This window comes from Cupressus sempervirens, chromosome 8, assembly GCF_028749045.1.
Source record: "Cupressus sempervirens isolate cs-2001-9-10 chromosome 8, ASM2874904v1, whole genome shotgun sequence".
NCBI classification, from domain to species: domain Eukaryota; kingdom Viridiplantae; phylum Streptophyta; class Pinopsida; order Cupressales; family Cupressaceae; genus Cupressus; species Cupressus sempervirens.
The window spans coordinates 167,234,337-167,249,075 of NC_143125.1; the positions used below are offsets into that span (position 1 = coordinate 167,234,337).

Below are 14,739 nucleotides of genomic sequence, written 5' to 3' on the forward strand. Positions count from 1 at the left end.
TACAAAAGCCTTGTGCAAAGATACTTTTCTTTTTTGAGAGAGATTGGATATATTAACTCTTCCTAGTTCAACCTATCTTGGCACTACAATAGCCAATGAAGCTTACAACACATTCTTGGTTTGGACTAATGTGTGAGGCTCCCCCTCAGGGGGAGCAATGTGTGGTACTATCCACCTTTGTCCTCCTTGTTAAAGGGGGAGTAAGAAAGCGAGCATGTGATCTATGTTGATTCTGTTTGTCATGATGGATGTGTCCATTAGTGACAACGAGGGAGTTTGTTGCAGAATTATTGATGATGTTGTACAATTATTAGTATGGTGGTTGTTACAGAAATGGTGTTGCAAAGTTGTTGATGATAGTGTTGTTGGTTTTTTTTATGGTTGTCATTGATGGCAATATACCATTTTAGAGCTTAATTTGTACATTGTGGATCTGACGGTCTAGAGGTTGGTGCTTTGAAAAATGTGTTTTGGTGAGGTCTTCAGTGATCTTTGTGTTTAATAGTGGTCTAAACTTCCCAGTTGTTCCAAATATGTTTATATTGGTTTGGTCTTGTATCTCTTAGTGCTCTAATTTGTAATATTCTATGTTTAGGTTGTGTTCATGCATCCTACAAGCATGGTGTATTATTGTTAGACTTAGTGCCATTGATGACAAAATATATTAAACTATAAGATTGCACTTGCTCCATTTGGCAATGATATTGTACCTTTCTCAAATCTCTGTGATGTTATGGAATAGGAATTAGTTGAGTAAACTGTCAAATTACTTTGTAAAAGAAATAGTTAATCATGTAATTCCAGAATTTGGAATTTTTGTTTTGTGATATAAACAAACTTTCTGAAAACCAAATAAGTCGTGTATTGTGCAAATGGAAACAATGATATGTTAATAAGCAAAATTATCTGGCTTAATGAAGAATTGTATGTCAACGCTCTTCCAAATTATAATGTGGAAGAGTTGACACTCTTAAAAAGAGGGGTTTGTTGACCCCTTAGTTTGGAGCCCTTAAAGTTGTAATTGGGCCTCGGAATTGCATGGTTGTATTAGAACAGTAGATCCCAACATCATTTCTCACCGTGGTTTTCCCTATTGGGTTTCCAAGTCATATTTTGGTGTTGTCTTGTGGGCTCATGGTGCTTTTCTTATATTCTCCATTTGATGTTTTAGTTTTACAAATGCAATATGAAGTAACTATACAAAGTTGAAATTCTCACCTTTGTGTCAAAAAGTGGATTGGTAGGTAGTGTTGATGTTTTGCTAGCTTTAGGAGGATAAACTAGTGAGATCAAAGATATATATATATATATATATATATATATATATATATATATATATATATATATATATATATATATATATATATATATATATATATATAATTTTACCATTATATTGATGAATAGACATGTCTCTTTTCTTGATTTATTCCTCATACAAATACAAGAGGACACTGTCGTTTGGAAAGTACATACCAAATACATGGCAAGGCTATTACATCTGTAGTGGTCCTAAGAAAAACATGATGGTATCAGAGCCAAGTCATTTCTCTACCTGTTTACTTGATGCAATAAGACTCTATGAAGAAATATGATCTACAGACGAAATCATCAGACATCGAAACACAAGAAAGGATAAGAGTTGAATCAATGAAGGGTGGTAATAAATGACATAAGTGTTGGTTGAAGATATTATTATATCATCGAATGTATTCAGTGTTTGTGTAAGAACGAATATTTTCCTATCAACATTTGAAATGTAAATCTATTAAGGATTGGTGTTAACATGCTATATTTGAAGACTTTACTATTTTGTCAAAAAGAACTAACACAGTCGAAACTAAGCTTACATAGGCAGTAATATTGAATTCAGATTTAAAAGAAACCATATAACCGTTGGTTGGAATGCATATGGAATAATGAACCAAACATAATAGTAAGAATATATTATAATAATTAGGGATCATATACAGATCAGATATGAATTGGCAAATCAAATGGAGTTTCTCTAGTCAACATGAACCATACAGTCTTTGAGCCAAGAAAAAAATACAAGGAAAGAACTTTGTGATAAGCTACAAGATTTGCAGAGTGCAACATATGATATTTCAATGTTTATATTGACTAAATTTCAGGTTGCAACTAGATCCATGTGAACAGTATCATCTGAAATCAATTTGTCAATAAAATTTGACCATGTCCACAATTCACCTAATATTGTCAGTATTGCGAGTGTGAGCGTGATTATCACAAGAGTTATGAGGCAATGCATATATACAACATGACTACTTTGTGGGGATGTGATTACATCTAGAGGAGTTATATGTACAAATGAGGCTCGATCTTGCTTAGACAAGACCCCACGATCACTTTCTTGCATGTACATCAGAAACTAAGTCAGTGACAATCAACATCAAGGACTATCTATGTTATTTACAACTATTTCAAGTATAATTTCATCCCTTTCAAGTGACAGATCAATATCCCAACATGGAAAGGTGTACGAGTTATTAAAAGCTTCTAAAAAACAAAAGAGAAATATAAAATGCAAACCCAAGTGATTAAAATATAATTGGTCTCCCATGAAGAAGAAATTAGAATTTAGTCATGGCAAAGTAAGACATAAAACGATGTTAGTGTTGAATGATTAAAATTTAAACTAAATACCAATCGACTAGTCATGGGAAGGTATGATTACAAAGTGAAATGTGCCATCAAAATAAGTATGCATATAAGGGGACATGTATTTCAACAAAGATATTAAGGGGAAGTAGACATAAGGGGCACAACAAAGTTGAATAAAGAGGATTGATCATCATATATATAATAGTTCCATGTTCAAATTAAAATTGATTTTTTGCTGGACTTGTTGCTACTCCCACTTTTGTCATTTGGAAGACATTACGATCATGGAAGTAATATTTATGCAAAGGTCGGACTCATAGTTTGACTTTTTGAAGCTTATATCTTCTTTAGCTAATATCGGTTGTTATTACTTAAATCTGACTTGATTAATGTTTTCTTCCCAGAATGCTATTTTGGGAAATTAGAATGTTGACTAAATATTTTATAAAGTAAGCTATTCTAATGCTAGAGTTTATGAGTCCCATCACAGCTTGGCATTTCGAGAGGTCAATCAATTCAGTGATATATGTTAAAAGACATAAGATAGAAGGATAGAAGAATATAGAACAAATGGTGAAGATAAGGAAATATAAAGTTCACATAGAAGAATATAAGAGGGAAAAGAGGGAGATTAAGATTCAAAGGGAGACTGGCATTTCATTAGAGGCAACCCTGAAAGAGGGAGCATATAGAGGATATGATTCAGTCAACCTTTGGTTCTCTTGATCAAATTGATTCAAAAGGAGTACACCATGTTGAAATGGATTCTCCGGTGATCAATAAATTGTAATAGTCAAGACGATTGTGATTCATGAATATACCTCGCGATTGTGATTTTGATGGGTCTAACCCCTATGTACATCATGAGGAAGTGATGAATTCCAAACAATGTTAGTTGTCTTTTGCAGAAGTTATTGAAAGGTGACAATCTTACCTTGTGTACATCATGAGGAAGTGATGAATTCCAAACGATGTTAGTTGTCTTTTGCAGAAGTTATTGAAAGGTGACAATCTTACACTAACTTAATCTTCTATTATGATAGATATCTTACTATGTCTATGTAGATCATGATAGATTATACTTTGCATAGTGGATGTTTATATAGTAAATATTATGAGAGTGCATGTGCACATACCTTATAAACACTTTTTTTGAGTACATGGTGAATGTTACCATTACATGTAGTACTTGGTGAATATCATGCAACTTGATGTTCAAGAGACCATTACTCATAGTACTTGGTGAATATCTTGCATCTCAACATTTTGAAGGTCATTACTCAAAGAGTATTTGGTGAAAATCATATTTTGTTATTTTGGAGAACAATACTCAAATGTGATATCAAAATGGTGAATATCATATGTTGATATTCTAGAGACCATTGCCTTATTGAGTACATGGTGAATATCAAGTGTTGATATTCTAGAGACCATTACTCAAAAATTTGATGAAAATTATATGTTGATATTCTGAAAGCCAATACTCTTGATATCATATGTGATATAAAAATGGCGGATATCTTCTGATCAAAGGTATCTTTAAAATTTGCCATACCTAATATTATCAATGGTGTAATAGATGTCCTATGTTTATCCTCCTTAGCTAGGAGGGTCTCTTGATGTTTTGGTAACTTTAGTAGGATAAACCTGTGAGATAATAAAAAGATATATATATATATAACTAAAATTAAGTTTGTCATTGTATTAATTATATTGATGAATAGACATGTCTCATAAATGGACATGTCTCTTCTCTTGATTTATCCCTCATACAAATACAAGATGATGCTGCCATTTGGAAAGTAAATATCAAATACATGTCAATGCTATTACATCTGCAACGGTCCTAAGAAAAACAAGTAGGAAGGAAAATTCGAACAGAATAATTTCTAGAAACAACTTACTATAGAAAAGAAAAGGTTTTGTTGAGTCTGAAACAGTTGTTCACATATTCAGTTATCATGATGTTTGATATGTAACATCTGACGTTTTGGTTGATATTATTGATCATTCCAATCTACAAGCTACCCTCCTGAATATTATATGTGTGTGTGTGTGTGTGTGTGTGTGTGTGTGTGTTTCAAGGCTGAATACAGACAAAAAGCTTGTGTTGAATTCGAGTATCATTTCATTGTATCAAAACATTAACAAATTGAAAAGTTGTGTGGGTTGGAGCCCTGAATATTAAAGAGTCGATGCTCATATAAGATTTTAGAGTTGATGCTCAAATTATATAAGCTGATGCTTATAATGTGGAAGAGTTGACGCTCTTAAGAAGAGAGGGTTTTGTTGACTCCTTAGGGTTGGAGCCCTTAAAATTGTAATAGGTTCTCAGAATTCTGAGGCTGTATTAGGACAGTAGATCCTGGCAGCATTTCTCACTGTGATTTTCCCTGTTGGGTTTCCATGTCGTATTTCCTGTGTTTTGTCTCTTGGGCTCATGGTGCTTCTCTTATATTCTTCATTTGATGTTTTAGTTTTGCAAATGCAATCTGAAGTAACCATATGAATTTGGATGAAAAGTTTTTCACTACCAATTCAACACCCCCCTCCTCTCTTCTTGGGCTCTGACGTTTGCTAGGTTCTTGAACAGCCCAAAAGATCAGGCTTGCCTTTATTCTTAAACTTTTAAAGATAGCCTTTGACCTGGACATACAAACTTCATATCACGAGAATAATGACTAGTATTTTGGATTCCAGCCACATATACCATGTCTTATCATTTCTTTTCATTTGACAATTTCTAGAAAACCACAAAAGACCATATTATGCGGACACATCGGTTTAGTTTCCCCAAGTGCAACACAGCACAAGGATCACGCTAGATATGGTTACTGTCATAATCTCCAACTTAAAACCTGGAATCTCATTCTTTATGGGAACATTGAAGGTTTCAAAAGAATAAATATATAGTCACTTTGGATATAAATAAAATTGTAAGATGAAATTTTTGTCAATCATTGTATGACAGCTTTATCTGAGAATCGATGATTTGATCGCTTCAGGCATCTTGCCATGAAAGCTGTTTACATAATCCTGTCAAAATTAATTTATCCCATAAATATTACCTCCAGGATAACAGTAATGATCAAAAGCAACATTAAGAGACAGTCTTTTGATTGACTACTTATAAAAGTAAAATAAATTCAGTTATGATATCTGACAAAGTGCTAATGAAATACAAACTTATTCAGAATCTGTAAAAATACAGTCTGGGATGGCATACACCTGAACAAATATAAGATTGAACTATTTGCATTCCTATCACCATTATCGCTCTATTAATTTGGAAGGTCCGGCTTCCCTAGGCAAATCTTCCGTATTTGTCGCACACGCTGAAAAGCTTCATGGGCCTGTTTAAGTGGGATGCATTCCTTGCCATCAATATCTACTTAGAAACAAATACACATTGTAATTACAGAAAGAATCTCACCTGTTTCTTGTAATGCTTGGCTAAAAATGGTGATATATCAGATGCTTCTGCATGTTCAGAACACATCTCCCCAAAGCAGAAGTAAAAGTTGGCAAGTTCTAAGGAAGAACTAGGTAACACTTTTAACAAACAAGTCAATATTTTTCGACACACTCTTACTCCACCTTCTGCATCTCCTACTGCCCGGTGACAATTCATCAACGGTGTCAATGAATCAAATAGAAGCACATGTAGATGATGCTGCAATTCAATAAAGAACAACAACTTTGTTAATGCTTTCAGTCCTCAACACTTCCAACAGTTTTCAATTCCAACAGTTATGATAATGTGACATTAGTTAAGGTGGTCCAATTAAAAGGGAATGATTCGGTAAAAATAATGTCTTACATTAGAAGTTGGAATGCTTAACAAGGGAAACAGAATTGTTTCATTCATGCCTTATGTTGTAAACTATTTTTGTTAAGATCAAGTCACATTTTGAGGAACATACTCTTTTTTAGTCTACAGAAATTGCAGTTGTACCATCACTAACATTTAACAGGGGGGAAAAAGCCTTAAAATGTGATGTATCAGAAAGAGTTCAAAAATGACAAAAAGATTTGCTAAATACATTAAAAGCAAAGAAAATTTGTAGTTTGAAGTAGTGTAATGTGAAAATGGATTTTACTAATTATTTTGTGGACATAAAATACAAAGTTTGCTTACATTTTGGCAGAGTGAATGATTCAAAACACACTCGATATATTCTGAAAGAACAGAAAAATAAATTCTTTGAAGTCCAATAAAAATGATTTTTTCGGAAGCTTAATTTTCACAACTAGATTTTCAATTTCCATTCCAATAAAGCAGAAGTCAATCTCATGAGCTGGAGAGCCTCTAATATTAGCTTACTAATCAGAATTTTCATTGAATTTGACATGACCTGAGTTATGATTCAAGGAGGCAAAAGATTTAGAAGTTAGGATTTTTTAAAATAATTGAGTCAGTTTGGTATGAAAAGCATGAAATATTAAAACTATTTAAAATTTTATACAACATAAAAATACTTCTCAGCAAAGATTTTACCAAACAACAAAACACACACATTACATAAGTACAGACATAAATACTTAAATATAGACATACATACACACCTGTATGTGTATATTCAGTTGGTAATGTTGTATTAAACACAATTTTTAATACGGACAAATGCCTGGTGATATGTAATAACCATTGCTTCACCCTACTGGCAATTTCTTCATGATGCTTGTGTGCTAAATGGAGGTAATTGTAAGATTACATTAGAACCCATGCAAATCAAATCCCAAAAAATTGAAATTTTTGAAGTATCTCTAAATACACGAGTAATTAATTAACTACTCATTTTATCCTCAGTTCAAGAAAACATTCTTTAAACTTTTCCTTGCATGACTCTTTAAACTTTTCCTTGCATGTCAAGTCTCATAAATAAATAACTCCCTTCCCATAAATAAGTAAAAGCTCCCACTGTGGAAAAAGAGCAGCATTCCAGAATTGATTTAAACACATTTTCAACATATGCCGAACAACATAGAGAAGGAACATAGGGTTTTACTTTCTAGGCTTTCTTTTCTGTGTTCACTACTAAAAGGGAAGATCTACAAACACATAATCAAATAGAAAGATATAAAGATGTTGCCGTGCATGCGTGCGTGCTTTCTAACCAAACCCAGATCAAAATTTAAGATTCAAATGTTAAGCCCTAATTCAAAGATATTATAGCTTTCTAAAAAGAAATCCTCTATAATCGTCAATTTGGATTTCACCTATTGTCATTTTGGATTTCCAATATAAGAAAGTTTTCTTTTTCATTAACAAATGCACAAATGACATATAAACCATCCTTTTTTGCCTTTTTAGTGGTCACTTTTAGGCTTGAAGAATCAAATAGACCAAACAAGGCAAAAAAATCACTTTAGAAGTCAAAAGCATTGTTTTGAGACCAAACTCAGCCCAGGTTCAACCGCTGGGCACCAAATTCTTCCTTGGTTCCTTCGACAGAATTTGCAGTGAATTTGTAGCTCTACAGAAGAATTTGGAGCAAATTTGACAAGGACCAGACTTCGTACAGAATCTAACCAGACTTTGAGGGTTGCGGGAGAGAATCTGGAAACTTAGAATCAAAAATATGCCTCAAGATGGACAGTAGCAAAAATCTAATCAAAGATAGCCAAACTATGCTGTAGATTCAACCAAGGTAATCAAACTTCTCCTTTCATCCTACAGCCTTCCAAAAGTGGTTTAAATGAGGGATATTGAAGTTGTGTTTTTTTTTCAAGGAGAGATGTGCTAGCCCAGAGACTATTGTTAAACAGCTCCTCCGCATGACATGCCAAACTAGAAGGTAGAAGTAGACAATCAGTTCCCTCTTCTTCATTCACCACATGTAGAACATATATTGATCCAGATCAAACACCATACCAAGTAGACATCATTCAAAACTAGAATGGTTATTCATTTCTAACGCTTCCACAAATAATTAGTACGCAATTCAAATTTATTATATGAATATATATAGTTTGCCACGTCTTTGCCAAGTCCTGAGCCAGAATCAAAATTATTGTGTTGACACATGAAATCTTTAAGTACTGTGTTGACAGATGAAAGTTTTTGCCGAGTCCTATCTCTATAGTGCTTCCAGTTCTGAATGCAATCAAAGCATACTTGACAACATTACCACCAAGAAATGAAACAAGTTGACCCAACAGCATCTCAATGACCTTGTCTTCATCCACTACAACCTTTCCCTTTAAAGAAACAAGTGGAGGTTCCTCATGCTGCCATCAACTTCAATGATATCGATCCATTACATGATATGACTACTCAAGTTGAAAGCACACAATAATATTGTGTTCAGTAATGAAGACCGAGGTGAAATGGAGAAAGCAGCAGCAAAGTTGGATGCATTGGAGAGGGACAAACATATACGAGGAAGGTCATTTCTCATGTTAGTATTGACTACCTTTATAGATTGAGGATTGAAAAATTACACAAGGAGGTGGAAGTAGAGGTTACAGATTTTCTTTGACTATTATGACAAGATAATCAGCAATTAAACTTATATAATCATTAACAATTAAACTAAGTTGCCGACTGAAATAGAAAGAGATAAAAATGTGCGGGTACAGTTCACTGAAACAACAATTTATTTTAGGAGTGGATGGGTATATTTGTGTATGTCTGCACAAAACATATACAGAAATCATATGTATATTTATTCAAAACTAAATTATTTTAAAATTTTGTATTATTATTAATTTATACTTTGTTTATATAATTATTAATATGTTGTTTATTAAACAATATACTAACATAAAATAAATTCAGGGAATGCACACAAACGCAAATTGACAGCTTCTGACCAGAAAGAAATTTTAAGAATGTGAATATGCAGAGCAGCAGTATACCAGGCAAGAAGAACAGCAATATAGAGAAGGAAAGGGTTGTTGAAGGCACATGTGGCAAAGCATTGGAGGAAGATCTCAGAAGGAAGCGTGTGGTGGAGGAAAGTCTGATCCCTCCCTTTGCTATGTGTGCCAATGCAATTCCCTTAGGCCGCAAGGAGCCATGGCGAAGTCATCTGAACAGAAATGTTACATTTCACAAAGAGCAAGATAGTTTGAGGGTGTGGAAGTCAAGAACTCATCCTCTGGGAGTCAAAAGTGGGCACAAGAATATCCAGAGACCATTAAACAGCACAGCTACAATTATGCCATCCAAAGTGGTGCATCATACCATTCAATACTTACGGTTAAGAGCTTCCCACTAACATCCTCTTGCTTGAATGCAATTCAGGAAAATTAAAGAGATCCTTGTTGTCAGAGTTGTTAATGTTTGGTAGCTTCAGTCAATTAAACCTATAAATATACATATTACATATATAAGTGTGTGTGTGTGTGTGCGCGCGCGTGTATATGTATATGTATATGTATATTAATTATATATTTAATATATGAGATATTATATATATTTGTTATTGTATAATTATAATGGATAGACATGTCTCATGAGGAGACATGTCTCTCCATGTATCATTTGAAGTACATATAAGAGGAGATTGATGCATTTGAAAACCATATACCAATACAGGCAATGCAAGTACATTTGCAGCGATCCGAGAAACATCAACATGGTATTAGAGCTAGGTTGCAAATGATAATTGTCAATGACTATTATTTTGAAGGCAAATAATTCTTTTATTATTTGTATAAACTAAGAGTCACCTGTATAATTATTGTACTCCAAAAGCCTTCCGCTCTCCACCATTCTAATGTATAGAGCTTGTGTACGAAGACAACAATTTCTGAAATTCTGTAGTCTTACGCAAGAACTCAGGAATGATTGTTCACAGTTTGATTGCAGGATCGAACCTCTCTATAGCATCTGGAGAGGGACAACGACTATCAAGATGGGATATTGGCATTATGGGTTGTTTTCAGAGACTGGTAATCGGTGATGACTCTTTTGGATTTTCCAAGCGTTCTTGAGCGGGCAGCACCATCAAATTTGTAGGATGTTAGGCTCAACTTGATGAGACATGATGAGTCATGTCTACAGTGGAGCACCAAATGTTAGAGATTACCATTTATATTAGAGAAATCTAGAAGTTCGTAGCACAAAGGGTCTTGGGAGCCAACATTAAAGAAGCTGTTGTGCCATTCAAATCTGTGCAGTTTCGACTTGTAGAATACTTGAAAGAAGAGACGATACCTCATTACCTGAAGTTACACCCATTAGACCAGTGGCGACATTGTTTTGGAGATTCTGTGTGATCGTGTGTGCAAACTGGTCATTCACGCCGGATATGCAGGAATCAACAAAAAGTGATCATTTTAATTGACCGCAAGCTTCATAGAATTATAGACAAAGCTAAGCACATGACTCGAGTTCCACTTGGCATGTGCTCCACCAAGAATAAAGGTCCTCAAATGAGAAGACTACTATAGGAAGAATTGAATTATTCAAAAGCACTGTAGATTGATGTGGGCGTTCAATGCCAAGGGCGATCCGGCTCCAATTTCACCAAGGAGGTGACAAATTTGGTTAAGGTATATTGTCATTGTCAAATAATTAATAAACGTATGAAATTCCTCTTATAAGATACTACACGTGGTTACCGCTAAAATGGAGGTACGGACAATTACAAATCAAGAGTAAGTAAATAAATAATAAAGTAAATGAAACATTATATGAGATATTATCATTGAAAATATATGGTGATATATATATATATATATATGTTTTATGATTATAAGTGAAATTGTTTACTTTGGACTTTTTATTTATTTTAATGTGGCATTAATAAGAAATTAATATGTTAAAATATATATTAGAATGATTGTATATAATATAATTATTGAGAATAATTATTAAATAAAAATTTTATTATTATAAGAGCTATATGCCTTGATCTTTTCCTCTTAAGAATATTATTGCAGGAAAAGGAAGATTGCTTTCAGACTCAAAGGGAGTTTTGACACCTCTTCAAAGGTAACATTGGATGAACAGCTATGAAGATTGATATTGAGAAGAAGTCTGAAAGTCCATGTGTGTGACTAAATGGTTTTAATGGGCCTGCCCCCTATGTACATCATGAGGAAGTGACGACTTCCAAATGATCGTCACTTGTATTTGAATTAGTTATTGAAAGGTGACAATCTTTCAATAACTTAATCTATTATGATGGATATCTTACGATGTCTATGCAGATCATGATAGATTATATTTTGCATGGTGGATGTTTATATGGTATGCATTATGAGAATGCAAGTGCACATACCTTATGAACATTTAAGCACCTAGTGAATGTCAAATGAGTTGACATTCACGAATGTCAAAAGAGTTGGCATTCAAATATCAAATGAGTTCATATTCAAAGTCAAATCAGTTGACTTTAAAATGTCAAATGAGTTGACATTTGCCAAATGAGTTGGCATTCAATAAACCAAGAAGTCAAATGAGTTGATATTATGAAACCATTATTACATTGAGGTAATATGTTGTTCAAATTTTTGTTTATCCTCCCTAGCTAAGAGGGAGTGTTAATGTTTGGTAGCTTCAATCGGTAAAAGCTATAAATATACATATTACATATATAAGTGTGATATGTGTGTGTGTGTGTGCATGTGTGTGTGCGTGTGTGTGTGTGTGTGTATTAATTATATATTTAATATATGAGATATTATATATATTTGTTATTGTATAATTATAACGGATAGACATGTCTCCTCTTGTATAATTATAATGGATAGACATGTCTCTCCATGTATCATTTGAAATACATATAAAAGGAGATTGATGCATTTGAAAAGCATATACCAATACAGGCAATGCAAGTACATTTGCAGCAATCTAAGAAACATCAACAAGAGTGACCTCTGATGTTGGACAAAGCAAGCTACCCATTCTCACAGAAATTGGGCAAGACTTTGATTTGGACGGAACTCTACAACCTACCTTTAGAGTTCTAGAGTGAGGAGGTGTTCAAGTTAACAAGGGATGGGATGGGGGAATATATTTGCACAAATGAGAACTTTGTTGACAAAGATTTTAAGGTATATGCCATGATGTGTGTCATACTGGAATTAAACAGCACAAGCTTGGACGAATCGGAGATCATTTCCAAAGCAAAGGTTGATATCAACTCCTCACCTGCCCCTTGTGGCCTCACTTGTAGCTTCCAATCAACACAATCAAGGTTGAAGACATTAATGTTCAACCGGCAAACAAGGCCCCCTATTCCAGCACCACAAGAAGGAGGACCGAATAAGATTTTCTTTGTCAAGTCTCCCTGTCTTACACCTTCTAAGCAAAAGGTATCTGGAGCAAAGGTTGCTTGAGATTATCACCTTGAGGCCAGCTTCCCAATGGAACCATCTCCAAATTCAATAAAAAGATCCCAAGCTAGGTCTCTTCACAATAGCGAAGGACATAGGCATCAGTCTGTTTAAGATCACCAATGAGCATACGACAGAACCCAATGTCGGTTCCTACAATATGCTCTTAGTAGCTCCCGAAGACATTCCCCTTGTTGGGATTGAGTTGGATATGGAAGGAAGAGTACTGGAGGATCAAGCCAATTGTCCCTTGACAAATAGCCCTTCCAAAAGAAAAAGGAAACCCACTTTTCAGATAGACAAACATGCCATCAGGCAATCAGCGCATTAAAAGACAACCTCTGACTGCAGCAAGAGCAAAGGGAAAGGAAGGAAATCTTTTCAAAAAGAAGATTGGGACAGGGATGTTGAGGGCTAGGTCAAAATCGCCAAATTGTTGATTGGGCAACCACTGAGGATCTTACTATACTCACTACAACTTATGGTGATCATATCCCTGGCGCATCTAGTGCAAATGGAACTGCTTTCGTTCAAATGATCTTGAGCTTGCAGCAGCTGAAAATGAAAATCCACTAAATGATAATTTTTTTGATGATTGATTAATCATGAACTACATTTTGTAATTGTAATTATTTCCATTGGAACCGTGAACATAGACATATATGATACGACTCATTTGAATAGCTGTCAGCTCTTTCAGCTCTTCTCATCCTGGTGATGGATCACAGAGTGTGATTCAAAACATTGATGTGAAAAAAGATTTGCAGACAATCAAATCCAGAAACAGAGTTATCACCATGTGTGAACTATCAATTGGTAGTTAATATTTATCTTTGGCATTTGGCATTGATCAATGATGAAGTTCCATACTATCAAATGATCTAATTTATAGATATTTCTTAAGTTACTTAGTTCGCCCCCTAGCCCTTTGGACTGAGCAAAGTTTGAACCGGTCCGTGGTCCTAGTTTGGTTTGCTTGTGGGTTTGACCAGGGTTTGAACCCAAGCATGCAGGTTCACCCAGGCTGAACCTAGCTCAAATCAAGGTTGAACCAAGCCAAAACCCAGGCAGATCAAGTGGGAACCAAGTATAGTTCCTCTGAGAAACATTCTATAATTTAGTGCGGAATAGAATTATTACAGAATTTGAACAAGATCTTTAACATTACAAAACAACAAAGTTCAGATGTTTATTACATCAAATTAAACTAGCCCTCACTATTTCTTCCAGTGAATTTTTTATATCCAATTGCTGATAATGACCCCTGTCCGATTAATTGGAAGTTCTCTATAGCAATAAATCATATTTTAAACATAAAACAATATCATCAACAGGTGGAGGAAGTTGCAAGCTACTTTTATAACATTTTTCAAGTAGGATGTTAATTACAAATAAAAAAGCTCTTTGTACACTGAAAAAGTAATAAGCATTTGAGGACTTGGAAAGCGAGAATGTTATTGGTGCAGTTGATCCCATTGGCATTGACACTGTTTATGAATCAACTTAATCCCTTTGATGAAGATGATGAAGATTTAAATAATCCATTAGATAATTGAAACATCATATAAAGTTCCAATTGTTGAAAGTCAAAACAATGATAATTGAACTCAATATTATTATTTTAATATTTTGATGTTGATATTGTTACAAGATTCAAGAAGAGTTGGCAGATTAACGGATTTCCGGATGATTGATTGATTAATAGAGAAACAAATGTGTTCCTTATAAAGCATTACAAGGACATTGTTTCTAAAAGAAACAGCGTAGACTGAAGACGGAATTAGAAACAAAACTAGAGACCGGATAGGAAACATTCCTATCTGG

General features: G+C 34.2%; 1 protein-coding gene across 4 annotated transcripts in view; it reads right to left on the reverse strand.

Moving 5' to 3' along the window:
- Positions 1-5,516: 5,516 nt before the first annotated feature.
- The window catches only part of LOC149542082 (histone-lysine N-methyltransferase ASHR1-like), a 93,228-nt gene continuing 84,005 nt past the window's right edge, over positions 5,517-14,739 (reverse strand). For all 4 annotated transcript variants that reach the window (XM_089797130.1, XM_089797129.1, XM_089797132.1 and 1 more), the window contains 2 exons: positions 6,059-6,298; positions 5,517-5,978 (listed from right to left, as the gene is read on the reverse strand). In XM_089797130.1, the coding sequence (XP_089653256.1) occupies positions 5,907-5,978; positions 6,059-6,298 (312 nt within the window). In that variant the 3' untranslated portion in view covers positions 5,517-5,906. The remainder of the gene's footprint in view (positions 5,979-6,058; positions 6,299-14,739) is intronic.